The following is a 26,936-nucleotide window of genomic DNA, read 5'->3' on the forward strand; positions in this document are numbered from 1 at the left end:
TACTCGGTAAGTGCGAGGAATTATCCATAGGGGCATTCAGGCGGCAAAGAACTGCAGGGCAGTAGACACAAGGGATTCTCGGAATATCCGAAGTGTTTTAGGTATCTTGTAATAACAAGACCAAATTGGAGATGAAGTTATGACCGACAAGTGTATGTAGCTTCCCATAGGGATTTACCGGTGGTATGGGATTGCAACAGCGAAGGGCACAAGGGTCTCGAGAAAACACCGGAGAGTATCTTCAAAATTTTCAGGTGTAGCAGGCGATCATCTGGAGTGAAGGGGCTCTCTGGGAGAAGTATTTTCAAGAACCTAAAGTTAGATTTAATAAAAAATCATTTAACCCCAGTAGAAGAGAGTTCAGAGTCCCGGAGTAAGGATCGAGGAGTAAAAGATCCTAATACCACCCAAATGGCGACGTGAGCCTGTAAGGCACACAGCCATGTTAGTAAAAGTTTTGTAATGTCTAGACACGACTTTGGCCAAGGAGTGTGGAAGGGGGATTCCTACAGGCAGTCGGCTCTGATACCAACTTGTGACGCCCCCGATTCAATCATACTCTAATCATACACGCAAACGTGTACAATCAAGATCAGGGACTCACGGGAAGATATCACAACACAACTGTACAAATAAAATAAGTCATACAAGCATCATATTACAAGCCAGGGGCCTCGAGGGCTTGAATACAAGAGCTCGATCATAGACGAGTCAGCGGAAGCAACAATATCTGAGTACAGACATAAGTTAAACAAGTTTGCCTTAAGAAGGCTAGCACAAACTGGGATACAGATCGAAAGAGGCGCAGGCCTCCTGACTGGGATCCTCCTAAACTACTCCTGGTCGTCGTCAGCGGGCTGCACGTAGTAGTAGGCACCTCCCGAGTAGTAGTAATCGTCATCGACAGTGGCGTCTGGCTCCTGGGCTCCATCATCTGGTCGCAGCAATCGAGTATAGGAAGGGGGAAAAAAGGGGGAGCAAAGCAACCGTGAGTACTCATCCAAAGTACTCGCAAGCAAGGAGCTACACTACATATGTATGCATTGGTATCAAATGAAATAAGGGTATCATATGTGGACTGAACTGCAGAAAGCCGGAATAAGAGGGGAATAGCTAATCCTGTCGAGGACTACGCTTCTGGCCACCTCCATCTTGCAGCATGGAGAAGAGAGTAGATGGTAAGCTCACCAAGTAGCATCGCATAGCATAAACCTAACCAATGATCCTCCCCTCGTCGCCCTGTGAGAGAGCGATCACCGGTTGTATCTGGCACTTGGAAGGGTGTGTTATATTAAGTATCCGGTTCTAGTTGTCATAAGGTCAAGGTACAACTCCAAGTCGTCCTGTTACCGAAGATCACGGCTATTCGAATAGATTAACTTCCCTGCAGGGGTGCACCACATAACCCAACACGCTCGATCCCATTTGGCCGGACACGCTTTCCTGGGTCATGCCCGGCCTCAGAAGATCAACACGTCGCAGCCCTACCTAGGCACAACAGAGAGGTCAGCACGCCGGTCTAAATCCTATGGCGCAGGGGTCTGGCCCCATCGCCCATTGCACACCTGCATGTTGCGAGGGCGGCCGGAAGCAGACCTAGCCTAGCAGGCGTTCCAGTCCAATCTGGCGCGCGCCACTCAGTCGCTGACGTCATGATGGCTTCGGCTGATACCACGACGTCGAGTGCCCATAACTGTCCCCGCGTAGATGGTTAGTGCGTATAGGACAGTGGCCAGACTCAGATCAAATACCAAGATCTCGTTAAACGTGTTATCTTGAAATAACCGCGAACGCCGACCAGGGCCAGGCCCACCTCTCTCCTAGGTGGTCTCAACCTGCCCTGTCGCTTCGCCACAAAGATCCACTCGCGGGTACTCCTACGAGCCGACCCGTCTTTTAGTCATCACATGTATCATGTATAAAGTATATAGTATATATCCGTGATCACCTCCCGAGTGATCACGGCCCGATAGTATAGCATGGCAGACGGACTAGAATGTAGCGCCACTGATGAATTACTAGCAACCTATACTAAGCATGTAGGATTGCAGGTAAGGTATCAATAGTAGTAGCAACAATGACAGGCTATGCATCAGGATAGGATTAACGGAAAGCAGTAACATGCTACACTACTCTAATGCAAGAAGTATAGAGAAGAGTAGGCGATATCTGGTGATCAAGGGGGGGCTTGCCTGGTTGCTCTGGCAAGAAGGGTTCGTCGTCCATGTAGTCGATCACAGGGGTATCGACATCGTCTCAAGGTCTACCGGAAACAAGTAATGGAGGGGGAACACAATAAATAATAGTGCAATCAAAGCAACTCAAAGCATAACATGGCGATACGCAGTGCTCGAGGTGACCAAACGCAGTAGTAGGCGATACCGGCGAAGGGGGGAAACATCTGGGAAAGTATTCCTGGCGTTTGACGTTTTCGGACAGTCGAACCGAAGGGGGAAGGTTGCATGTTCACTATGCTTGGGGTGTGTGGTAGACGAACCGACTATGTATTCAGATTCGTCTCGTCGTTCTGAGCAACTTTTATGTACAAAGTATTTTCATCCGAGTTACGGTTATTCTCCCATGAATTTCCAAGTTTTAGCTATTCTTAAGATTTACTGAAATTTGGCTAAGTATGAGAATCCCTCAGTTTTGAACATCATGTAGCTCTTTTCCAAAGGCTATAGCTAGTGTTCTGCTCATCCTATGTAGTAGTGTCTTATATCAATCTTGATCAATTTTATGTTATCTACAAGATGGTATCCATTGCATCACTGTGAAAGTTCATTTGCTTAATTAAAAATTTTCTTGAAAAGTGCCACTTCTTGTTAATTCTAGAAACAGTTAAAATATACGAATATAGGATTTTGTGATTTTCACGGAATTTAATCCATGCCTTATTTGAATTTGGTCCAATGGGGTAACTTGGAGCTTGTCAAGTGTACTACCTGCCATATAATTCTTATCCACAATAGAAGTCGTTTTGATGTTGTTTTACTACAGTACAGAGGGCTAGTCAGTGTAAACGTACCAAAGCTAGCTACTGCTTGCTACAGTAACTGAACATTTACTGTAGCAAAGGAGCAGCAGTATTCAGCGGCAACAGCGGCAAGGCAGCTGGCAGCGGCCACGAGCAGCAGCAGTTTCCCTCGCGCATGGGCAAGGGCAGCTGCGGGTGCATCCCACGACGACAAGAGCGGCGGGGTGCGGCCAGGGGACGGCCGGCTCGCGGCCGGACGCAGCCAGGGGGTGCGTACGGTGCACCGTGGCGCGAGGCGTGGGCGCGCATCACGGCCAACGGCCGGAGCTTGGGCGGTGGCAAAAGCAGGGGCGCGGCCGGCGAGTGGATGCGGGACGCGGGCAACGATGGGTGCGGCGCGGGCGCAGGCAGGAGAGCCCGGGGGGCGGGCTGAGCGCGATGACAATAGGCGAGGGCGTGCGGGATCGGAGCACCGTCTATGGCAGCCTCGTCGGGTGCGGGCGACTATGATAACGGGTCAAGGTTGAGGAAGGGGAGGTCGAAGGAGGAGCTCACAGGGGGTGCAGCAAAGGGCTCGACGGAGGCGGGGACGCTGCGGTGGTGGAGGATCGAGTAGCGATGCGCGGCGACCGCTGGGAGGAAGAAGATGCGCGCGACATGGGGACGGCTCCACGGCTTCCCTTCGGTGGCGTGGGCGACGAAGACGAAGTTGCTGGACGTCCTGGACGTGATGGCGCAGCACGGGGTGGCCGGTGGCTACGCGAACGGTGAGGCCATGGCTACGGGTGGTTCGGGTTCATCCAGATCGGGAAGAGGGGCGAGGGGGAGGGGGTTCTGGCATGCTAGGGTTTGCCAAGGGAGAGAGAGAGCGCCGAGGGGGAGCCTTATCCATCCCCTCGACCGCGGGATGAACGACAGCAGCGGCATTGGCGGCCATGGCCGGGTGGATGGCCGCCACGCCATCCCCCTGTAAACAGGAGGTTGAAGGGGGGATGGGATTTGGGTTAGGCCAGTCATTATTGCTAGATGGGCCAATATGCACAAGGTTTCGTTTCTATTTCTTCTATTCTTCTCCTGCAAAACGATTTAGCTTATGTCTTCCATTTATTTAAAAATAGCAAACAATTTTTGTTTGAGTTGAAGCTTGGCACATAAATCCAGTGCAACATTTCAAGACCACACACAAGGTTTCACATCATTTGGAAAATGTACATATATTTGTTTATTTCGAAAAGGCCAAGATAATTGTTGTTGGACCATTTATTAATTTCCTAGGAATTTATTTGTCAGGCAAATAGAGTTGGTTCCAACATGAGAATTGATCAAGGGGAATTATAGAGTAGCACCAACATTTTTGTTTAGCTGTCTAAAGAAATATTATTTTTGACTTGCAATTTAAGTTTGAAATTGACTTTGATTTTTGGACAAGTGGAAAATTGCATAGTAATCATTATGACATGACCACCATTAGGGGGGATTACTATATCATGATTCCCGGGGTGTTACATCATTGCAGCGTAACAGGGGCGTTTCAGTGTTGTGTGTCTCCTCAAGAAGGTTGTGAGATTTTGCATGAGATCCACGAAGGAGATTGTGGTCACCACGCCGGTTCAAAATCCTTGGTGGCTAAGGCTTTTCGTCACGGCTTCTATTGGTTGACGGCTCATGCTGACACTGAGGATTTGGTAAAGAGGTGTGACGGTTGTCAGAAGTTTGCACGCCACGCTCATGTTCCGGCTCAAGAATTAAGGATGATTCCAATCACGTGGCCGTCTGCAACTTGGGGGCTGGATATGGTTGGACCCTTTAAGAGGTCCAAGGACAAGAAGACCCACTTGCTGGTGGCGGTTGATAAGTTTACCAAGTGGGTACAGGCAGAGCCAGCCAGTAAGTGTGATGCGGCCACGGCGGTTCAATTCATCAAAAAGGTGATCTTCCGTTTTGGTTTTCCACACAGCATTATAACTGATAATGGTACTAATCTGTCCAAGGGTGCTATGGAAGAATTTTGTCAATGTGAGCACATCCGGCTTGACGTATCATCAGTGGCTCACCCCCAATCTAATGGTCAAGCAGAGAGAGCCAATCAAGAGATTTTGAGAGGCATCAAGCCCCGGCTTATGGTTCCTTTAGAGCGGACACCGGGCTGTTGGGTGGAGGAGTTACCTTCCGTGTTATGGAGCATCAACATCACACCGAACAAATCTATGGGTTACACGCCCTTCTTCGTGGTTTACGGAGCAGAGGCGGTTCTCCCTAGTGACATCCGTCATGACTCGCCCCGTGTGGCGGCTTACGTTGAAGCTGATAATGAGAAAGCACGTCAGGACTCACTGGACCTGTTAGATGAGGAGCGTGATCTTGCAGTGGCATGTTCGATGATTTATCAACAAGATCTGCGATGTTATCACAGCCACCGGGTTAAGACCAGAACTTTTCAAGAAGGTGATCTGGTGCTCCGGCTCATACAGGATCAGACTGATATGCACAAGTTGTCCCCACCTTGGGAAGGACCTTTTGTGGTCAGCAAAAATCTGCACAACGGCTCATACTACCTCATCGATGTTCGAGAACATAAAGATTCACGTAAATCGGAAGAGGAGACCCAACGGTCGTGGAATATAGCTCATCTTCGGCCTTACTATACTTGAGCCACAGGCTCTTCTTATGTACATAGTTATGACAATGTATATATTATGATCAATATAATAAACCGGAGCCTCAGCTAAAGCGGGGTATCTGTTGTTTTCTTATATCATGCGTGGTGACATGGGGGCTTCTGTTCATGAGGCGGAGTCCGGTTTACCCCTTGATTCAGCTTATACGGCCTTATATAAAAATCACCCGGGGGCTTGGTCGTACCCGAACCATTGCTACACCTCTTGATCGGCGCAAGGCCACCAGAAAAATCACTTGGGGGCTGGGTCATTTTTTGAACCATAACTACACCTCTTGATCGGCTCAAAGCCAAAAAGAAAATTACTCTGGGGCCAAAGAGAGTGTTATAAAAGAACAACTCAAACATAGGCACCACCGAGCACACCTCAAAATATTGCTTGGGGATTCTTTTCTTCGCAATGAACAAAGAATCTACACTTGTAATAGGCTATCAAGCCATGGCTTGGAAGCCTGGTGTATACACCAAAAACCCCGGGTTAGCCTGCCTTTTTAAGTAAGCCACTCCGTCCAGGTAAACCTAGTATGACCCGTCGAACTTTTGACAAGTCAATCTCATAGACCCTGAACTTGTCAAAGTTAAAACGACGATTGGTTAAAGATTGAGGTCCATCTTAAAAGGCTTTGTAAAATGGTTTAACTCAGCGACCTGGCAGCCCATGAAAAGCCTTGAATTTGGGGCTTGGCAGCCCGTGAAAAGCCTCGACTACAAGTTTTCATATGCTTTTATTTGCCAAGTTTTTTCTCCTTTGATGAGATTTATAATGGTTTTGATAAACTGCCGTTCATTAACCCGGCTAAGATTTCAACTAAAAAAGTTGTCAGTACATGATTAAGTTAACCAACGCTTATTAACCTGGTCTGGTTTTGACTACAAGTCACCAGTATTATATGTGGATACACCGGTGTTTATTATAACCCGGTACGGTTTTATCATAGACCGGCACAACATGGAAGGAGTTGTCAATACTCAAGGTTGGGGTAACCACCCTAAATATACAAAAGTTGGTCAACCAACAGTATGATACGATATCACAGGTATCGCCTTTTTTATCTTTGATTATTCTTTCAAAGTACAGCCTGGGTTATCAATCCATAGGCCATATGTTTGGGCATCATGACCCGTCCAGCGGTAAACCGCCAGGATACTTTCAAATTTCTTGTATGCAGGAACAATTTAAATAACACCGCTACGGATTATCTCTTAAAGCATGGTGGATTCACAGTATCAGGCAAAATAAGTATGCACGATGGCATACCAGACCAAGTGTTCTCAACTAGCCTATTACAAGGCGGTTTACATGCCCGAAAGAATAATTGTTTTCGACAAAGTGTGGCAGTACGCAGCAGGCTAAACCGGCCTCCGGATCATGATTCGTCACCGGGATGAGTTGAAGGTTGTGGATCGTCCTGCGCCGATGCATCTTCCTCCTCTCTACCCAGTGGCTGGAAGTCAATGGTTGCCCAATCGATTCCAGTTAAGGCTTAGAACACAGCTTCATCACTTATAAGGTTTGAGGGGTCAACATCAGGAGCATAGGTGTGCTTACGGATTGGCGGCGTAAGATCTTCTACATCATGTGTTGGTGCAGGAAGTCTTTTATGATCAGAGTCATAAACCGGCTGATAGTAAGAGAGATCTGTTTCTGCGGCCAATTTTCTTGCTATGGGGAACATTTCTTTTGTCAGCCTCCGAAGATCATCATTGTTAAACTCTGAGTCGTCCTCTTTTATGCTAGGATTGCCTCTGGCGACATCCGACGAGTTAAGATCCGGTATCCATGCCTTAGCCCGCATTAGTGCAGTCAGCGCACCTGCCCTTGCACCTGATCTTTTTAATCCATCCAAACGGGCAGGCAACATTGACAGTTTTTCAATGGTCTCCTTTATCAAAGTTGGAGGCGGTTTTTTATGCGCAGCAGTGCAGATGGCTCGTTGAGCTCCGAAATATAACTGCTCTATAAGGGTATAGGCAGCCTTCAGCTTCATCCGCATGTCAGAGCCCAAGTGGGTAATGCGGGTTCCTGTGTCATTGCAAGCATCAGTAAACCGGCAGCCGATGAGATAATGTATATTGCAAAGCTTCACATGAGGTACTTACCAAAAACAGCAGAGGTCATGGCATTGATCTGCCGCTTTAAACCGGTCAGCTCTTCGACCACCGGTTTAAGGGCTGCCTCTGCATCTTCGGCTCTCTTTTGTAAAGCGGTTTTCTCTATGCCCCTGTCTGTCTGTTCCTTCTTCAAAGCTTCCTTTAGCTTCTCCATGGCTGCTAAGGCACTGGTCAATTCTTCTTTGGCTTTGGAGGTCTCTGCTTGCTGGGTTTTGATATTTTCTTGAAAGTCGGCGATTTGGGCTTCCTTTTTGCTCAGCTCAGCCTATAAGAGAAAGATATATTGTGAAGTGGCAGTAAACTTTGGAAGTCCCAAGCACATAACAAGTTATACACTTGGCACTTGGGGGCTAATGCCTATTTGCTTGATTATCAGAATTTTTTTAACAAGTTTCAAGCACAATACAAGTATTATTCTTGACACTTGGGGGCTAATGTATGTTTGCTCAAAGTAACATCGATTAAAGTCCTAGTTCAACTTGGAAAGATAAGCCGGCCCTTAGGAACTACACTGACATAAGTTTCAAGATTACAAAGTTAAAAGTACCAGATCATCATCAAACGATAAACCGGCCCTTGGAAGATAAGCATGCAGAATTGGATGTTGCAAAGTCCCAATTTGGATTGGCATCATAAATTGGCCCTTGGGGGCTACTGGAGTTGGTACTTGAAATTGGACATAAGAGAGAAAAGGTTATGTAGTTACCTCATAACGCTCCTTCATCAGATTCACTAAACCGGCTTCGTAGTCACGGTTTGTGTGCAGACGGTTTAAAAAGCCAGAGTGAAGTTCTTGGGCGTTGAGGTGGGCGTAGCTTGACAAGTTTGTGCTCCATTTGCCTTTGCCCATAGCAGAAATTTCCTCCTTGGCACTATGCTTTGATAATGCAACAGGATTGCCAGGGGTGGTGTGGCCAACACCAGTGATTATAACATCATCTTCCCGCCCACCAGCAGCCTTTACCGGAGTTGACGATTCATCAGCAGCCTTAGCTGGGCTTGACGATTTATCCTTGGTTGGGACCGGGATTACCGGTTTATCAGCCTCAACTGTTGTATCAACTTCTACTTGTTCAGTAAAGTCATGATCTGGGGGTGGCAGATCATCAAGCGTGGCGTCAACATTTGCTCCCTCCGGTTCTGGAATTTTCTCTGGTTCAACAATCACATGGTCGTCAGACGGTTTATCTACACGACCTTTCTTGCTGGGTCTGGCCTTGACTCTGAAAGAGAAAGATATATAGGTCAGTATAACACGTAAGTATAAAGCGTCAAAAAGAGAAAGTTTAAGTTGTTTACCCAGGGACGATCTTGAGGGGCGGAAGCTGTGTGGCCGTTGACTCGCTGGATGATGAAGGAGGCGTTCCCTGATAATTTGAATTGGATGGATTAAGAGGCTGACGGAAATAACCCGCCCTGGGATAAGAAGTATTGGAAGTATTTCAGACCTCAGATCAGCGCTTCCAAACTGGCGTGTTCGGTAGACCGGCCGAAGTGACTACTTGGCCGCTGTGACGGGTTGTGTGGCGAGCTTCATGTTGCTGCTTCTTCAAAAGAAAGTTTGGGTCCAAGTGAGCTAGGGGTGAGAAAATCTTACTTTCCGGACTGCTTGATGGATTTTTTTTGTTGGCAGAGGGTCTGAACCGGAGGAAAGGATAATTACCTCTACGTCGTCAGCTTGGCTGCCCTCAGCATCATCCTGATAATAATCATTGTCAATGAGGTGTATGAAAAATGAACCAAGAGAGTCAAGTTCTACCTCTACGTCCGGATCATCAAGGTCGTCATCGAGGTCTAAACCGATGGTTTCAGCTACCATTCTCTTGGCAGGTCTCTTGACAACCTTCTTCTTAGGTCGAGGGGCCTTAGCCGTTTTCTCTTATGGTTTCTTTTTCCAGAATGGGTCATCACCCTGTTTAAAAGATGGACAGAGGATATTAGAGGTTGCACAGTTAAGAATATCAGGTACAAAGCATAAGCAAGACAACTCTTACAGCTAGCGGTTTGTTCAGTGTGTAAAAGGGGCTTAACCCGGTCCTACTGCAGACAGCTTCCGGTTCATTCAGCATCTTCTTGACAGACTCATTAACTTCATCCTCTGTTAGTTGAATGTCAATATGACGTTGAGAGTCTTTTAAGTTCCCTGTGTACTCACACATTAAACCGGGGCGGCGGCTTAACGGCAAGATACTCCAAGATATCCAGCAACGAACAAAGTCCACCCATGTCAAACCATTGGCCATGAAAGATCTGAGCTTGGCGAGTTGTGGTGCATACGAGGCCCGTTCTTTGGCAGTCAGTCGTTGCGGAAGTGGATGTGTGTTCGTAAGCCGGTGAGCACGGTAACCCGGCAGAGGGTTCTCATCTTCAGGGGAAGTATCCTTACAATAGAACCAAGTCTGGTTCCAATCCTTAGGGTGACTGTGAAGTTTGGCGTGAGGGAAGCTAACATCCTTCCTTTTCTGAATGGAGACACCACCAAGTTCAGTATTGGGCCCGTCTATGAATTCAGTACGACGGTTTAAATGGAAAAAATCCCAGAACAACTCGGCAGTCGGTTCTTCTTGCAGATAGGCTTCACAAAACACTTGAAAGTTGCAAATATTGGACACAGAGTTGGGTCCAATATCTTGAGGGTGGATCTGAAAGCTGGCAAGTACATTGCGGAAAAACTTGGATCCGGGCGGTTTAAAGCCACAGATCATGTGATCATATCACTACATTGCCATCCTTTGGGGTAGGAGGACTTTCTGCTCCGGGAACACGCCAGTGGATCTCACTTTGTTTTGGTAAAGCGCCAGTTCTGACGCATCCATTCAACTCTTCAGTAACCCGGGAAGGGACCCAGTTACAAGCATAAAATTGCTTGGCCATTGCAATGGAAAGCTGGTAAAAGATGAATGTCAGTTTAAAGATCTATGACAGACAAGTATAAGGCGATAAGCAGAAGTAGTGGTATATGCATATTGTTAAACCAGAGTCTGACAATGGTGGAGGTGAAAAGATAAATGAATCGGCGGTTTAAGAGGGGACTAATGGTACCTGCCGGATTATCATGTTTCAAAAAGCTAAATCACCTATATTGGTATGAAAGGTACAGATCTAAAGTACCTAAGTGAGGAAAAACAAGTATCACAGATTGATATGATAATTTCAGATCTGCGATGTGACGAAAAACTAGAATATATTCAGGCCTAAACTTCAGGTGCTTAAACAGTTCGTCAGATTCAGATGAGTTTTTCTATATAAAGGGAATGCTCTAATGAGGAAAAAGGGAGATTATGGCTACGGTCGTGTAATAAATAACATATCCAAACTAGTCGTTTATGCTACTAAGAAGAACAGGAAAGAACGGTGCCGGAGCTTTGATAGACTTCGATGAACACCGAAACCCTAATAGTGGATCTAGAGCAAGGAAAGGAGGAACTTACTGATGCTAATGGAACAGCGGAGGAGCGCTGCGTTTCTCTGGTGCGGTCAGGTTGATGCAGTGGCCATCATTGGGGCAGAAGCAAAGGTCAACGGCGGTGGCAGAGCTCCAACGTTTGGGCGACGCGAGGAAGAAGGCGATGCGAAGGGACACGAAAGGGAAAAATGAAAAGGACCCTTCGGCTTTATTTATAAGGTGACATGGATCAGTGACAGGCGCGAGAATTGAGGAGCCCAAAAATGGGATATGTGACAGCTTTGTTGCCTCGATTGTCGGAGGCTCATTAATGAAGGCAAGATTTAGGCAATCTTTAATAACAGGTGATGTCATGGCGGTTTATCATGATCCTGGAAGATGACGTCATGGCGGTTTATGAGATTTACGTGAGGATGCTGAAGAAGAAATTTTCCTAAGAATTGAAGATTGACATGAACCAGTTCAAATCAATCTGGGGCCTAATGTTGGGGATATTACTACTGGACATAAACCGGCCAGGAGAGGCCGGGTTATCCCCATAATGATTATTTATTTAAAGCCCATGAAGACAAAGATGGTGGCGCTTTATGAAGGCCCAAGGCCCAAAGGCGGGTTAAGGCCTATAGACATAAACCGACATTGATATGTAACTTGTATTGTAAGATAGAAAGAGTAGAGACCGAGCCGGACACGTTTATCAGCCGGCCTCGGGATTCTGTAAACCGACGAGCGTCGACCTATGTATATAAAGGGGCGACCCGACGGCGGTTTAGGGACAACAAACAAGAACTCGAGAACCAGGCAAAGCGGATTTGCTCCCTGGTCATCGAAACCCAAGCAATACCATCACAACTGGATGTAGGCTTTTACCTTCACCGTAAGGGGCCGAACTAGTATAAAGTCTTTGTGTCCCTTGTCTGCTTTAACCCCTTTAAACTAACCCATTGAGATGGCTCCACGACTAAGTCCTTTCACAAGGACATCTGCCGTGACAAAACCACGACAGGTCCCGAGCTGTGGATCTAGGATCAATGGGGAACAAGGGACGATGAACATGTTGTTTACCCAGGTTCGGTCCCTCTCGAAGAGGTAATACCCTACGTCTTGCTTGATTGTATTAGATGTATAATATGGTTACAGAGTAGATCTACCTCGAGATCAGATGAGCTAAACCCTAAGTCCATGAGGTGATGGATGTAGCTCTACCCCTAAAGACTAAAACCCTCCAGTTTATATAGGCACCGGTAGGGTTAGGGTTACACGTGATCGGTTACAATGAAGGAAAGATCACGCTAATATTGACTTGGAGGGCACACCATGACTCCGTAGATCTCCTATCCGGTCACGGGTCGGCACTCTAGCTTGGGCTCCTAGTGGCCCACCAATTCAGCCCATAGGTAATGCATCGATGGCCTGAGGACCCATTAGTACATGACTCACTCAGTAGCCCCCGAACTATCCTCCAACGCTGAGGATCGTCGCCTGGTGTGCTCCAATTCTTCGGCTTGCGAGGTGAGTTCTTCATCTTCTAACTGAATTGTTCGGAGAATGGTTTGATGGCCAAATACTATCCGGATCAATATCGGAGGCTTACTACTTCATATAGTCTAGATCAAAATTGTATCTATGCCCAACCGCTTTGACAATCCGGATGCTTAGGACCACATCGTAACACAGTGGGCCCATTGAAGTTTAATGCTTGCCTCAGGGCGGGGGTTACTTTTGACCGTCACGCAACTTTTTAGAAGGCACGCGTCCCGATGATACTTTTTGCAAGCCCGTACCTTTAGCTTTGAGGAGAAGCGCCTATTTATAGATCCATAGGTACGGGGGACGGTCTACCCATCCCCCTCACCAAAGAACAACACTGAAGAAATCCTTAGGCACCATGGCTGACATTCCTAGTTCATCCTCGCGCCCTCATGGCCTTCTCCCTGGCGATTGGGCGAGCTGTTCAGTCTCGCGCCTCCAGTTGAGCAATCTGCAGACATAGGGCTATCTTCCCGCGGCGGATCTCATTCCCTTCCGTGCAGGATTAATCTCTGTCGATGGCCAGGCATTCACCGAGCCCTCCCCTGCTCTGAGCAAGGAAGAAAGGGTATGCTTTGTGTCCTTCCTTCTAAGAGGCCTAGGTTTTCCCATTCATCCCTTCCTATGGGGTTTATAAGAGTTCTACAGGATCCCGCTCCACAACCTCACCCCAGGGTCCATACTGCATATTTCTGGCTTTGTGGCCCTTTGTGAAATATTCCTAAGATGCGAATCCCACTTTGATTTGTGGATGAAATACTTCTGCCTCGTCCCTCATACCCGCGAGGGGTCAATCTTCGAAGTGGGAGGAGCAGAGGTGTGGCGGATACCCGGGACGGGCTACCCCATTGGGACCCCAAGGAAGGATATCAAGGAATGGACATCAGAATGGTTCTATATCGAAGATGTTCCGCTCTTCGACCCAATCCGAAAGGGTCTCCCTGAATACTTGAGCGCTCCGCTAAGGAAGGGGCTCAAATGGCGACCCTAGAGCCCTTCCCAGCTAGACTGTGAGGAGGTGCACCTTTTGGTCACCAAGGTTCGACTGCTAACCCATAGTAAACTGACTATGATCGAAGTAATGGTCGTCGCCATAACCCGGTGTGTACAACCCCTTCAACAAAGGGGGCATTCTTTATGGTGCTACAACGGGACCAATGATGCGACCCTCTATAAGCAACAAGGGTCAGACGATAAAGCGGCCATGGCCAAGATATTAGCCGACCTCTTTAAAGGAGAGGAGGAAGACTTTGTTCAGTTGAGTATCCGGGAGGGTTGCTCCGGCTATAATCCGGCAGACTGGGTAAGCTTCAATTCTTTATCTGTAGTTCGGCCGCGCCATCCAAACACGTGCTCATTATACTTTGTTCGTACAGAGCTGGAGACATCAAGTCGAGTCCATCTATTGCCCTTGCCCTCAACTAGAGAATCATTCCCGCGCCGACGACCCGGGCTATCATGACGATCTGGAAACGTCGGTTGATTTCGAAGATGGGGTCTTTTACCAAGAAAGCCTTGATGGCACCAAAGTTGTTGTGATGGCTGGTCACCCTGGGGCCCTTCCTTCCTCCACTATAAGTGAAAATAGGAGCTCCTCTCGAACATGGCGGTCACCTCACACCATCCCGCATGCTCTAACTTCTACTCCCAAGGGTCACCGTACTACACGCCGAACAACTATGGGAGGAGCACAGCCTACACCGGCCCCGGCCCCTAATGGGGCATTCAAGAGGGAGGCCTCCGCTGGAGCAGAAGCAACCGCTCCCCCAGCTGCTACTTCTTGAGCTTGCGTTTGTTTTTCCCTTGAAGAGGAAAGGGTAATGCAGCAAAGTAGAGATAAGTATTTCCCTCAGTTAGAGAACCAAGGTATGAATCCAGTAGGAGACAACGCAGAAATCACCAATACATATATATATAGGTGGGAGGGAGAGGGGAGAGGCCAGGAGGATGCCCAAGTAGGACCGAATCCTACTTGGGTTCCTCCTAGGCCGGCGCCCCCTTCCTTATTTACCGGAGGGGGAAGGAAAGAGGAGGGAGGAGGGAAGGAAGGGGGAGGCCGAATCCCCCCTTTCCTTCTCCCTTCCCCTCTTTCCTTCTCCTCTGGTTCGGCCCATATGGGGGGCGTACCAGCCCCTTGTGGCTGGTGTGTTTCCCCTCTTGGCCCATAAGGCCCATATCTTTTGCCGGGGGTGGCCGGAACCCCTTTTGGTGACCCGATATGTACCCGGTACCCTCCGGAACACTTCCGGTGTCTGAATACTATCATCCTATATATCAATCTTTACCTCTCGACCATTTCGAGACTCCTTTTCATGTCTGTGATCTCATCCGGAACTCCGAACAACGTTCAGTCACCAAACCACATAACTCATATAATACAATATCGTCATCGAACGTTAAACGTGCGGACCCTACGGGTTCGAGAACTATGTAGACATGACTGAGACACCTTTCCGGTTAATAACTAATAGTGGAACCTATATGCCCATATTGGCTCCTACATATTCTACGAAGATCTTTATCGATCGAACCGTTATGACAACATACGTTATTCCCTTTGTCTATCGGTATGTTACTTGCCCGAGATTCGATTGTCGGTATCTTCATACCTAGTTCAATCTCGTTACCGACAAGTCTCTTTACTCGTTCCATAATACATCACCTCGTGACTAACTCTTTAGTCATTTGCTTGCAAGATTATGATGTGTATTACCGAGAGGGCACATAGATACCTCTCCCATACTCGGAGTGACAAATCCTAATCTCGATCTATGCCAACTCAACAAACACCTTCAGAGATACCTATAGAGCATCTTTATAATCACTCAGTTATGTTGTGACATTTGATAGAACACAAGGCATTCCTCCAGTATCCGTGAGTTGCATAATCTCATAGTCGAAAGGAATATGTATTTGACATGAAGAAAGTGATGTTGCTTGAAGCTACGTTGGTATTTCCCCCAAAGAGGAAGGGATGATCCAGCACAGCGGCGGTAGGTATTTCCCTCATATATGAAACCAAGGTTAACGAACCAGTAGGAGAACCAAGCAACACAATGTAAACAACCCCTACACACGGATAACAAATCCTCGCAACCCGACGTGTTAAAGGGGTTGTCAATCCCTTTCGGGTAACGGTGCCAGAAATTGGTGTGTGACGAGAGGAAGTTGTAAATATTGATAGATCAAATGCCAAATAAAATAAATAAGAATAAATTGAAGCAAGGTATTTTTGGGTTTTTGGTTTAGTAGATCTGAAAATAAACGCAAAGGAAAATAGATCGCAAAGGCAAATAATATGAGAAAGAGACCAGGGGCTGTAGGTTTCACTAGTGGCTTCTCTCGAGAAAAATAGCAAACGGTGGGTGAACAAATTACTGTTGGGCAATTGATAAAACTTCAAATACTCATGACGATATCCAGGAAATGATCATTACATAGGCATCACGTCCAAGATTAGTAGACCGACTCCTGCCTACATCTACTACCATTACTCCACACATCGACCGCTATCCAGCATGCATCTAGTGTATTAAGTTCATGGAGAAACGGAGTAATGCAATAAGAATGATGACATGATGTAGACAAGATCTATATATGTAGAGATAGACCCCATGATTTTATCCTTAGTAGCAATGATACATACGTGTCGGTTCCCCTTCTGTCACTAGGATCAAGCACCGTAAGATCGAACCCACTACAAAGCACCTCTTCCCGTTGCAAGATAAATAGATCAAGTTGGGCAAACAAAACCCAAATATTGGAGAAGAAATACGAGAGTATAAAGAATCATGCATAAAAGAGATCAAAGAAACTCAAATACTTTCATGGATATAAAAAGAGATAGATCTGATCATAAACTCAAAGTTCATCAGATCCCAACAAACACACTGCAAAAGAGTTACATCATATGGATCTCGAAGAGAACATTGTATTGACAATCAAGAGAGAGAGAGAGAGAGAGAGAAAGCCATCTAGCTACTAACTACGGACCCGAAGTGTTGGGGAACGTAGTATTTCAAAAAAATTGCCTAGACACACGCAAGATCCATCTAGGTGATGCATAGCAACGAGAGGGGAGAGTGTGTCCACGTACCCTTGTAGACCAAAAGCGGAATTGTTTAGTGACGCGGTTGATGTAGTCGAATGTCTTCGCAATCCAACCGGTCCAAGTACCCAACGCACGGCACCTCCGCGGTCTGCATGATAACCCACAAGTATAGGGGATCGCAACAGTTTTCGAGGGTAGAGTATTCAACCCAAATTTATTGATTCGACACATGGGGAGCCAAAGAATATTCTCAAGTATTAGCAGTTCAGTTGTCAATTCAACCACACCTGGATAACTTAATATCTGCAGCAAAGTGTTTAGTAGCAAAATAATATGATAGTAGTGGTAACGGTAACAAAAGGTATATTTTTGGTGTTTTGTAGTGATGATAACAATAGCAACAGAAAAGTAAATAAGCGAAGAACAATATATGGAAAGCTCGTAGGCAATGGATCGGTGATAGAGAATTATGCCGGATGTGGTTCATCATGTAACAATCATAACCTAGGGTGACACAGAACTAGCTCCAATTCATCAATGTAATGTAGGCATGTATTTCGAATATAGTCATACATGCTTATGGTAAAGAACTTGCATGACATCTTTTGTCCTACCCTCCCGTGGCAGCGCGGCCCTAGCGGAAACTAAGGGATATTAAGGCCTCCTTTTAATAGAGTACCGGACCAAAGCATTAACACATAGTGAATACATGAACTCCTCAAACTACGGTCATCACTGGTAAGTATCCCGATTATTGTCACTTCGGGGTTAACGGATCATAACACATAACATGTGACTATAGACTTGCAAGATAGGATCAAGAACTCACATATATTCATGAAAACATAATAGGTTCAGATCTGAAATCATGGCACTCGGGCCCTAGTGACAAGCATTAAGCATAGCAAAGTCATAGCAACATTAATCTCAGAACATAGTGGATACTAGGGATCATACCCTAACAAAACTAACTCGATTACATGATAAATCTCATCCAACCCATCCCCATCCAACAAGCCTACGATGGAATTACTCACGCACGGCGGTGAGCATCATGAAATTGGTGATGGAGGATGGTTGATGATGACGATGGCGACGGATTCCCCTCTTCGGAGCCCCGAACGGACTCCAGATCAGCCCTCCCGAGAGAGTTTAGGGCTTGGCGGCGGCTCCGTATCGTAAAAGGCGATGAATCTTTCTCCCTGATTTTTTTCTCTCCAAACACGAATATATAGAGTTGGAGTTGAGGTCGGAGGAGCTCCAGGGGGGCCATGAGGTAGGGGGCGCGCCCAGGGGGCAAGCGCCCCCCCCCCCCCCACCCTCGTGGCTAGGGTGTGGGCCCCCTGGTCTTGATCTTTTGCCAGTATTTTTATTATTTCCAAAAATACGCTTCGTGGAGTTTCAGGTCATTCCGAGAACTTTTGTTTATGCACATAAATAACACCATGGCAATTCTGCTGAAAACATCGTCAGTCAGGGTTAGTTCCATTCAAATCATGCAAGTTAGAGTCCAAAACAAGGGCAAAAGTGTTTGGAAAAGTAGATACGATGGAGACGTATCACTGCACACGTTCAGCTCGGTGACGTTCCTCGTACTCTTGATCCATCTGAGGTCGAGGGAGAGTTTCGTCAGCACGACGGTGTGATGACGATGATGATGAAGTTATCGGCGCAGGGCTTCGCTTAAGTACTACAATGATATGACCGAGGTGGAAATCTGTGGAGGGGGGCACCGCACACGGCTAAGACAATTGTCAACTTGTGTGTTCTAGGTTGCCCCCTGCCCCCATATATAAAGGAGCAAGGGGGAGGCCGGCCGGCCCCTAGGGCGCGCCCCAAGTAGGATTCCTACTAGGAATAGGAATCCTATTCCTAGTAGGTTTCCAACAAGGAAGAGAGGGGGAGGAAGGACAGGAATAGAGGGAGAACGGAAGGGCCCCCCTTCCCTAGTCCAATTCGGACCCAAGGGGGAGGGGGGCGCGGCCTGCCCTAGCCGCCCTCTCTCTCTCCACTAAGGCCCATGAGTTCCCCCGGGGGGTTCCGGTAACCCTCCGGCACTCCGGTTTTATCTGAAACTTCTCCGGAACATTTCCGGTGTCCGAATATAGTCATCCAATATATCAATCTCTATGTATCGACCATTTCGAGACTCCTCGTCATGTCTGTGATCACATCCGGGACTCCGAACTACCTTCGGTACATCAAAACACATAAACTCATAATACCGATCGTCATCGAACGTTAAGCGTGCGGACCCTACGGGTTCGAGAACTATGTAGACATGACCGAGACACTTCTTCGGTCAATAACTAATAGCGGAACCTGGATGCTCATATTGGCTCCTACATATTCTACGAAGATCTTTATCGGTCAAACCGCATAACAACATACGTTGTTCCCTTTGTCATCGGTATGTTACTTGCTCGAGATTCAATCATTGGTATCTCAATACCTAGTTCAATCTCGTTACTGGCAAGTCTCTTTACTCGCTCCGTAATGCAACATCCCGCAACTAACTCATTAGTTACATTGCTTGCAAGTCTTATAGTGATGTGCATTACCGAGAGGGCCCAGAGATACCTCTCCGACAATCGGAGTGACAAATCATAATCTCGATCTATGCCAACTCAACAAACACCATTGGAGACACCTGTATAGCATCTTTATAATCATCCAGTTATGTTGTGACATTTGATAGCACACTAAGTGTTCCTCTGGTATTCGGGAGTTGCATAATCTCATAGTCATAGGAACATGTACAAGTTATGGAGAAAGCAATAGCAATAAACTAAACGATCATAGTGCTAAGCTAATGGATGGGTCAAGTCAATCACATCATTCTCTAATGATGTGATCCTGTTCATCAAATGCCAACTCTTGTCCATGGCTAGGAAACTTAACCATCTTTGATTAACGAGCTAGTCCAGTAGAGGCATACTAGTGACACTCAGTTTGTCTATGCATTCACACATGTACTAAGTTTCCGGCTAATACAATTCTAGCATGAATAATAAACATTTATCATGATATAAGGAAATATAAATAAGAACTTTATTATTGCCTCTAGGGCATATTTCCTTTACGAAGGTCTACAAAGAACTACCCACGCATCATCGGAGAGGCACCAATGGAGGTGGTGAACCCCATCCGAGATGGTGTCTAGATTGGATCTGGTGGTTTTGGACTCTGCGGCGGCTGGATGAATATTTCGTCGACTCCCCTAGGGTTTTGGGAATATTGGGGTATTTATAGAGCAAAGAGGCGGTCTGGGGGCACCCGAGGTGGGCACAACCCACCAAGGCGCGCCTGGGCCTCCTGGCACCCCTGGTGGGTTGTGCTCCCCTCGGGGCACCCCCCAGGCGCAGCCAGGGCCCATTACGTTCCTTCTGGTCCATAAAAAATCTCCGTAAAGTTTCGTGGCATTTGGACTCCGTTTGATATTGATTTTCTGCGATGTAAAAAACATGGAAAAAACAACAATAGACACTTGGCACTATGTCAATAGGTAAGTGCCAAAAATGATATAAAATGATTATAAAACATCCAAGATTGATAATATAACAGCATGGAACAATCAAAAATTATAGATACCTTGGAGACGTATCAGCATCCCCAAGCTTAACTCCTACTCGTCCTCGAGTAGGTAAGTGATAAAAACAGAATTTTTGATGTGGAATGCTGCCTAACATGTCATATCATATTCTTTTCTTTATAGCATGGACATTTGGACTTTTATATTGTTCAAAGCAATAGTCTAGTTTTGACATGATAATTTAAATACTCAAGCATGTCAACAAGCAACCATGTCTTTCAAAATAACAACGATAAAATAAGTTATCTCTAGCCCATCATGCTCAACCTTTGACCCATTCATGAAACAAACTCGCATATTAGCTACACCCAATACTCAAGTACGGTCATATTGCCTCCTAGTTTGTGCTTTTATAAGACAAGACGGAGACTCGGATTCAAAAATAAAAATTGCATAAAGTAAAAAAGAAAGGCCCTTCGCAGAGGGAAGTAGGGATTTGTAGAGGTGCCAGAGCTCAAAGCAAAAAACTTAGAGATAAAAATATTTTTGGAGGTGTATCCATCCCACCAACGAAAACAACTTAGAGTTCCCAATACTTTCCATGCTTAGATATATCATAGGCGGTTCCCAAACAAAAAATAAAGTTTATTCCTTTTTCCATGGCTAGCCGTATCCACGGTTTCCCTCCATACCAACGCTTTCCAAGGAATTTATTATTTGACAACATAAAGTAAATTCATTTTTCATTTCGGGACTGGGCATCCCTAATACCTTTGCCTTACTCTCGTGCAATGACAAGTGAATAAACACTCATCGTGAGAATAACACATCTAGCATGGAAAATATTAGCCACCCCTCACCGCTCCGCGAGCGAAACGAACACACAAAAGAATAGTTTATTTTGAAAATTAGAGATGGCACATGAAAATTTGCTTAGAACGGCAAAGGAATACCGCATATAGGTAAATATAGTGGACTCATGTGGCAAAACTGGGTTAAAGGTTTTTGTATGCACAAGTAGAGATCATACTTAATGCAAAATGAAGGCTAGCAAAAGGTTGAGAAGCGACCAACCAAGAAACGAATAATCTCATAAGCGAGCATTAAGCATAACTAACACCGAATAATGCACCACAAGTAGGATGTAATTTCATTGCATGGCTATTGACTTTCGTGCTTGCATAGGGAATCACAAACCTTAACACCAATATTCCTACTAAAGCATAATTACTCATCAAGATGACTCACATATCACATCATCATATCTCAAAACTATTACTAAGAATCAAGTTTATTTTGTCCAATGATCTTCATGAAAGTTTTTATTATATCCTTCTTGGATATCTATCACTTCGGGACTAATTTTCATGTGTTTCTTTTCAAAAGCTCAAACAAATATAAGTGAAGATCATGAGCATAATATTTCTTTCTCTCAAATTAATTTAAGTGAAGCAAGAGAGAATTTCTTGAAAATTTTACTAACTCTCAAATAAATCTAAGTGAAGCAAGAGAGCATTTCTCCAAAAATACTAAAGCACACCATGCTCAAAAAGATATAAGTGAAGCACTAGAGCAAGTCCATAGCTCATAAAAGATTTAAGTGAAGCAAGGAGAGCAATTCTAACAACTCATGACATAATTTTGGCTCTCTCAAATAGGTGTGTCCAGCAAGGGATCAAGACTTAAAACACAAAATAAAACAAGCAAAGACTCATATCATACAAGATGCTCCAAGCAAAACACATAGTATGTGACGAATAAAAATATAGCTTCGAGTAAAATACCGATGGTCGTTAGAAGAAAGAGGGGGTGCCACTCAGGGGCATCCCCAAGCTTAGTTGGTTGCTAATTTTTGGATAATAGATTGGGATGCCGGGGCATCCCCAAGCTTAGGCTCTTCTACTCCTTATTCCTTCATCCATCGTAATATAACCCAAAACTTGAAAACTTCAATCACACAAAACTTAACAAAATCATTGTGAGATCCGTTAGTATAAGAAAATAATAAATCACTACTATAAGTGATGTATCAAACAAATTCATATTTTGTTCTTGCATTATATCTACTGTATTCCAACTTTTCTATGGCAAAAACTCATCCAAGAAAACCATAGAGCCATCAAAATAAGCACACAACACAAAGAAAACAGAATCTGTCAAAACAGAACAGTCTGTAGAAATCTGACTATTTCGAATACTTCTGTAACTCCAAAAATTCTGGAAAATTAGAAAGACCTGAGAAATTTGTATATTTATCTACTTCAAGTGGAATGGGTATTTTATCGCTCTCTGGTAAAAAATGAGAATTATTTCCGTGAGCGCAAAAGTTTCTGTTTTTTCAGCAAGATCAAACAACTATCACCCAAGAAGATCCTAAAGGCTTTACTTGGCACAAACACTAATTAAAACATAAAAACACAATCATAACAGTAGAATAATTGTGCTAACACTCAAAAACAGGAAGCAAAATTCAAAAATAAATTTTATGCATTGGGTTGCGTCCCAACAAGCGCTATAGTTTTACGCCCTTAGCTAGGCATAAAGCAAGGATCTAAGTTTTGTCTTCCAAAGTTTTGGAAACTTTTGTAAGGGTTTTTTCAAACCCGGGAGGCTCTTTACGCTTCCCTAAATTCTCTAGAAAAGAAACCATCTTTAGATCCAAAATATCCAATCGCTTGTTGCAAAGAGTAATCAAGGTATTCAGGCGATTGATACTACCATTGAGATGTTTGAGGGGTTCATTATATTTTTGTAATTCAACCATGTGTTTATGCAAATCACCAAGTTTGTCCAGTATTTGAACTCCCACTGGGGTGAAAGTAAGCCCCTTCTTTTGAGGTGGAATCCCCAAAATTCCTTCTAAAATTTCATATGTGGCATTGGCATCAAGCTCAATAAAATTCCCTTTAGCGGCAAAATCTAGGAGTTGTCTATGATGCAAAGCCAATCCTATGTAAAAATTACGAAGCAAGACCTTAGCGTCCCCCTTTAAATTGGAAATACGATAAGATTCCATAAGCCTATACCAAGCATCTTTCAAATTTTCTCCTTGTCTTTGCTTGAAGTAAAGCACTTCAAAATCTGGTGACAAAGGAGGGGTAGGCACGCTAGCCATTAAGACTAGCAAGCAAGAAAATGGATAGATCCGGCAAGAAAAACGACGAACGAAAAAGAGATGTGAATAAAACGGTAATTTTTTGTGAAGTGGGGGAGAGGAAAATGAGAGGCAACTGGCAAATAATGTAAATTGCGAGGAGATGAGATTTGTGATTAGGAACCTGGTATATGTTGAAGATCCTCCCCGGCAACGGCGCCAGAAATTCCTTTTGATGTCACTTGAAGCTACGTCGGTATTTCCCCAAAGAGGAATGGATGATGCAGCACAGCGGCAGTAGGTATTTCCCTCAGATATGGAACCAAGGTTATCAAACTAGTAGGAGAACCAAGCAACACAACGTAAACAACCCCGCCGTGTTAAAGGGGTTGTCAATCCCTTTTGGGTAATGAAATTGGTGCGTGACGGGTGAAAGTTGTAAATATTGATAGATCAAACGCCAAATAAAATAAATAATAATAAATTGCAGCAAGGTATTTTGGGGTTTTTGGTTTAGTAGATCTGAAAATAAACGCAAAGGAAAGTAGATCGCAAAGGCAAATAATATGAGAAAGAGACCCGGGGGCCGTAGGTTTCACTAGTGACTTCTCACGAGAAAAATAGCAAACGGTGGGTGAATAAATTACTGTTGGGCAATTGATAGAACTTCAAATACTCATGACGATATCTAGGCAATGATAATTACATAGGAATCACGTCCAAGATTAGTAGACTGACTCCTGCCTGCATCTACTACTATTACTCCACACATCGACTGCTATCCAGCATGCATCTAGTGCATTAAGTTCATGGAGAAACGGAGTAATGCAATAAGAACGATGACATGATGTAGACAAGATCTATCTATGTAGAGATAGACCCCATCATTTTATCCTTAGTAGCAACGATACATACGTGTCGGTTCCCCTTCTGTCACTGGGATCAAGCACCGTAAGATCGAACCCACTACAAAGCACCTCTTCCCATTGCAGATAAATAGATCAAGTTGGCCAAACAAAACCCAAATATCGAAGAAGAAATATGAGGCTATAAGCAATCATGCACAAAAAATATCAAAGAAACTCAAATACTTTCATGGATATAAAAAGAGATAGATCTGATCATAAACTCAAATTTCATCGGATCCCAACAAACACACCGCAAAAGAGTTACATCATATGGATCTCCAAGAGACCATTGTATTGAGAATCAAGAGAGAAAGAGAGAGAAAGCCATCTAGCTACTAACTACAGACCCGAAGGTCTGCAAAGAACTACTCACGCATCATCGAAGAGGCACCAATGGAGGTGGTGAACCCCATCCGAGATGGTGTCTACATTGGATCTGGTGGTTCTGGACTCTGCGGCGGATGGATGAATATTTCATCGACTCCCCTAGGATTTTGGGAATATTGGGGTATTTATAGAGCAAAGAGGCGGTCTGGGGGCACCCGAGGTGGGCACAACCCACCAGGGCGCGTCTGGGCCTCCTGGCGCGCCCTGGTGGGTTGTGCTCCCCTCGGGGCACCCCCAGGCACAACCAGGGCCTATTACATTCCTTCTAGTCCATAAAAAATCTATGTAAAGTTTCGTGGCATTTGGACTCTGTTTGATATTGATTTTCTACGATGTAAAAAAACATGTAAAAAACAACAACTGGCACTGGGCACTATGTCAATAGGTTAGTACCAAAAAATGATATAAAATGACTATAAAATGATTATAAAACATCCAAGATTGATAATATAACAGCATAGAACAATCAAAAAATATAGATACATTGGAGACGTATCAGAAAGCAATAGCAATAAAACTTAATGATCATTATGCTAAGCTAACGGATGGGTCTTGTCCATCAAATCATTATCCTAATGATATGATCCCGTTATCAAATGACAACACATGTCTATGGTTAGGAAACTTGAACCTCTTTGATCAACGAGCTAGTCTAGTAGAGGCTTACTAGGGACACGGTATTTGTTTATGTATTCACACATGTATTTAAGTTTCCGATCAATACAATTCTAGCATGAATAATAAACCTTTATCATTAATTAGGAGATATAAAAATAACCATTTTATTATTGCCTCTAGGGCATATTTCCATCACTTTTGACCGTCACACACCTTTTTAGAAGGCATGCGGCCCAGTGCTACTTTTTGCAAGACCATCCCTTCAGCTTTGAGGCAAAGCCCCTATTTATAGATCCAGAGGTACGGGGGACGGTCTACCCATCCCCCTCGCCAATGAACAACACTGAAGAAATCCTTAGGCACCATGGATGACATTCGCAGTTCATCCTCGCACCCTCATGGCCCTCTCTCTGGCGATTGGGCGAGCTGTTCAGTCTCGCGCCTCTAGCTGAGCAATCTGCAAACGCAGGGCTTTCTTCCCGCGGCGGATCTTGTTCCCGTCCGCGCCGGATTAATCTCTGTCGATGGCCAGACATTCGCTGAGCACTCCCCCGCTCCAAGCAAGGAAGAAAGGTATGCTTTGTGCCCTACCTTCTAAGAGGCCTAGGTTTTCCCATTCATCCCTTCGTACAGGGTTTATTAGAGTTCTACTAGATCTAGCTCCACAACCTCACCCCAGGGTCCATACTGCATATTTATGGCTTTGTGGCCCTCTATGAAATATTCTTAAGCTGCGAACCCCACTTTGACTTGTGGAGGAAATACTTCTGCCTCGTCCCCAGTACCCGCGAGGGGTCAATCTTCGAAGTGGGAGGAGCAGAGGTGTGGCGGATAGCCGGGATGGGCTACCCCATTAGGACCCCACGGAAGGATCTCGAGGAATGGACCTTGGAATGGTTCTATATCGAAGACGTTCCGCTCTTCGACCCAATCCGAAAGGGTTTGCCCGAAAACTCGAGCGCTCCGCTAAGGAAGCGGCTCAACTGGCGACCCCGGAGCCCTTCCCAGATAGACAGTGAGGAGGTGCACCTTTTGGCTGCCAAGGTACGACTGCTAACCCATAGTAAATTGACTATGATCGAAGTAATGTCCATCACCATAACCCGATGTGTACAGCCCCTTCAACAAAGGGGGCATCCTTTATGGTGCTACAACGGGACCAGTGATGCGACACGCTATAAGCGACAAGGGCCAGACGATAAAGTGGCCATGGCCAAGATATTAGCTGACCTCTTTAAAGGAGAGGAGGAAGACTTTGTTCAATTGAGTATCCGGGAGGGTTGCTCCGGCTATAATCCGACAAACTGGGTAAGCTCAATTCTTTGTCTGTAGTCCGGTTGCACCGTCCGAACACCTGCTAATTATACTTTGTTCATACAGAGCTGGAGGCGTCAGGTCGAGTCCATCTATTTCCCTTCCCCTCAACCGGAGAATCATTCCCGCGCCGACGACCCGGGCTATCATGACGATCTGGAAACGTCGGTTGATTTCGAAGATAGGGTCTTTTACCAAGAAAGCCTTGATGGCACCAAAGTTGTTATGATGGCTGATCACCCTAGGGCCCTTCCTTCCTCCACTATAAGTGAAAAGAGGAGCTCCTCTTGAATGAGGTGATCGCCTCACACCATCCCGCATGCTCTAACT

The 26,936-nt window shown here is 45.3% G+C and overlaps 1 protein-coding gene and 1 long non-coding RNA gene across 3 annotated transcripts; both read right to left on the minus strand.

Annotated features, from left to right (window-relative positions):
* Window positions 1-633: 633 nt before the first annotated feature.
* Window positions 634-3,914, minus strand: LOC147970564 (uncharacterized). 2 transcript variants are annotated; one of them, XR_015604102.1, is made up of 2 exons: window positions 3,533-3,914; window positions 634-934 (listed from the first exon to the last, which is right to left on the minus strand). It is a non-coding gene; the product is annotated as an uncharacterized LOC147970564 (long non-coding RNA). The 2 variants fall into 2 exon arrangements; XR_015604103.1 differs by having other exon boundaries at window positions 634-2,263.
* A 3,224-nt stretch (window positions 3,915-7,138) lies between these two features.
* On the minus strand, window positions 7,139-7,920 carry LOC147970565 (uncharacterized). Its single transcript, XM_087523489.1, has 2 exons — window positions 7,755-7,920; window positions 7,139-7,677 (listed from the first exon to the last, which is right to left on the minus strand). Exons 1-2 carry the CDS (start codon window positions 7,918-7,920, stop codon window positions 7,139-7,141), a joined length of 705 nt encoding a protein of 234 aa, XP_087379615.1.
* Between the last annotated feature and the right edge of the window lie 19,016 nt (window positions 7,921-26,936).

Source organism: Triticum urartu, chromosome 5A, assembly GCF_056163025.1.
Source record: "Triticum urartu cultivar PI428250 chromosome 5A, HENAU_Tu73, whole genome shotgun sequence".
In the NCBI taxonomy this organism is placed as follows: Eukaryota; Viridiplantae; Streptophyta; class Magnoliopsida; order Poales; family Poaceae; genus Triticum; species Triticum urartu.

What these genes read in the sequence shown, in the direction of transcription:
- LOC147970565 (XM_087523489.1), bottom strand. Translation starts at nt 7,920, where the DNA reads ATGGAGAAGCTAAAGGAAGCTTTGAAGAAGGAACAGACAGACAGGGGC. An exon ending in CATGACCTCTGCTGTTTTTG is followed by an intron (nt 7,678 to 7,754) that starts GTAAGTACCTCA and finishes GCAATGACACAG; the next exon opens with GAACCCGCATTACCCACTTG.